General features: G+C 35.6%; 1 protein-coding gene and 1 pseudogene across 1 annotated transcript; one reads left to right on the top strand and one right to left on the bottom strand.

Annotated features, from left to right (window-relative positions):
• The first annotated feature begins 671 nt into the window (after nt 1-671).
• On the top strand, nt 672-1,801 carry LOC142550263 (E3 ubiquitin-protein ligase ATL42-like; annotated as a pseudogene).
• Nucleotides 1,802-1,869: 68 nt separating this feature from the next.
• Nucleotides 1,870-2,432, bottom strand: LOC142550261 (kirola-like). Its single transcript, XM_075659497.1, has 2 exons — nt 2,246-2,432; nt 1,870-2,138 (listed from the first exon to the last, which is right to left on the bottom strand). The coding sequence occupies exons 1-2, from the start codon at nt 2,430-2,432 to the stop codon at nt 1,870-1,872; spliced, it is 456 nt and encodes a 151-aa protein (XP_075515612.1).

Genomic DNA, 2,432 nt, shown 5'->3' with positions numbered 1-2,432 from the left:
TCGACAAACCCATGGCAATTATGCGTGAATACAGAAATAATATACTAAATTCTTAAAAAATTGTCACTTGTTCTTAATTGGGTCAGCCTCCAAGAAAAGCTTTTCCTTGGAAATGAATAATGCATATTTTTTGTCTTATAATAATTTATTATTATTATTTAACTGCAAAAACATAACATGGTGGAGTACTTTCTTCAAAAAAATTCCAAACTTAGTGGTGCGGATTTTGTGATCAATCATCTAAATAAGCAAAATGAGATCAAAATACAAAGTGGGTTTAAATAATTTTTTTTAGAAAAATAAAAAGTTCGAAGTTTGTTAAGATATACTTTAAAAAACATTATCAGAAACAGGAAAAATATGATTTTTATGAAATATAAAAAGACATCAACATACAATGAAAAAAATATTAATCTCTAGCTATCAAGAAACTCCATGACTCCCTCAAATATAAACAAAAAGAGTATCGATGGCTCAAAATTGAAAACAAAAGAACAAATACATGAAGAAAGAAACAAAAAATAAACTGACAAAGTAGCATAATGTCGTCTTCAATAATGTCAAAAACAAGTCAAATTAGTCAATACTTCATTGGCGGCATTCCAACTTGTCCCAAATCTCAGTCTTGTTTTGTTTCTTTGATTTCACCGTGAAACAGCAGTTTAGCATGACAAGATTCAGTCACCAATTTCCAACCAAGTCTAGCAGTTGTAATTGGCATGCTTTCTGTTGTTTTTTCCTTAACTTTTCTTCTCCTTCTTTATGCCAAATTCTGTCACCGGCAGACCCCCGGCTCGGGGGGCAGCAGCCGAACAGACTCGAGATTGGCTGATTCCGTTGAGGCCTAATATTTCTTCGGGGATAGAGAAGACAGTGATGAAGTCTCTACCTTTCTTTAGGTTTTCTTCGCTAAAGGGCTCGAGAGAAGGCCTAGAATGCGCGGTTTGTCTCTGAAATTCGATGGCATATATCGAGATACTTAGGCTGCTGCCTAAGTGCAAGCATGCGTTTCACCGTTCACGTCGATTGTATTGATCATTGGCTTGAAAAACATTCGAGCTGTCCTCTTTGCAGGCAAAAGGTGGGGATTAATGACCTTTCACAAACAGCCTATTAATTCAAACAGCTTTCGATTTCTATGGAATCTAACTGAGTCGAGAGAAGAATCCGTCTAGAGGTTTATGTTCAAAGAAAGGAGCTAGGATAGCTCTGGATCTTCAAGAAGTACTAGATTTGAAAAGGGCATGCATAGTAAGGAGGATATTGTATCGGAGGCGACACAAGAAAGCATGGATTTAGAGGATCAAAACAAGAAAACTCTCCGCAGATTCAACCACAAGATTGTTGTCTCTGCTGCTGCAGTGATCAAGAATCGTTGGAGCAACGTTAGCCCTTCCGACATCATGTCTCTGAATTCGGAGATGATTAATGATGCAACAAGCTCAAGATTCTTCCTATTTTTGTCATCTTTAATATAAATTTAATTATTATATTTCTGGATATTTTCAAGGACCATTAAACTTAATCGAAGAGTATTTTGATTTAGCTTAACGGTATTACATAATGAGTAGCTATATATATTAACATGATCCATGCATCATTTTGTTGTGTGTAATAAAATATCACAAATTAAAACAACATTAATTCGATATTTTAAAACAAATAACACACTTACATAAATTTATTATTCAAACATGCGACTACGAACACAACAAATTAAAAGTCCCCCCACACCCATGCACGATTACATTTATTCATACATAATACATAAATTTTATTATTGACTCCATTATCATTCTTCTATTTCACATCCATAAAAACAAACAAACAAACAAAGAGCGAAGGAGGTGTGACGGAATCCCTTATTAGTTACTTGCCGAAAATATGATGCTCGATCTCGCTTGTAAACTCGACGCAGAAATTCAAGACCGAGAAGGGATGCGGATTAGCATCATCGATAATTTCATATTCCATAGTCCACGTAACGTAATCGATCCCGTTTTTGGTCTCGACGTGCATGGTTATGATCAAGTTCTTGTACATCTCAATCAGCTCTCCTTCGATGAACTTGAAAGTTATCTGCTTCTTCACCTCGTCTATGTCTTGAATGATTTGCTTACAAGTCTGCTCTTTCCCCTCTACACACACACACCATATATATATATATATATAAAACAAAATCCATGCATACATAATCAGCAATATATACACATATATACATCATAATATCAATTTACGTACATACCAAGAGTGTATTTCCAAAAAAGAACAGAGCCATTAACCCCCAAAGTCCCTTGATGCAAATCAAAGCCCTGAAATTTGCCAGGCGACGTAGTGACCAAGTGACCAGGGTTATTGCAAAGAATCTGATGAAACACATCTCCTCCGGCCTTAAAAGCTACTTGAGCAATTAGCTTGCAAGGTAATCCCAT

Source organism: Primulina tabacum, chromosome 6, assembly GCF_025594145.1.
Source record: "Primulina tabacum isolate GXHZ01 chromosome 6, ASM2559414v2, whole genome shotgun sequence".
Lineage (NCBI taxonomy): Eukaryota > Viridiplantae > Streptophyta > Magnoliopsida > Lamiales > Gesneriaceae > Primulina > Primulina tabacum.
Note: the sequence above shows the minus strand (reverse complement) of the source record. Positions and strands in the feature narration are given on the sequence as shown.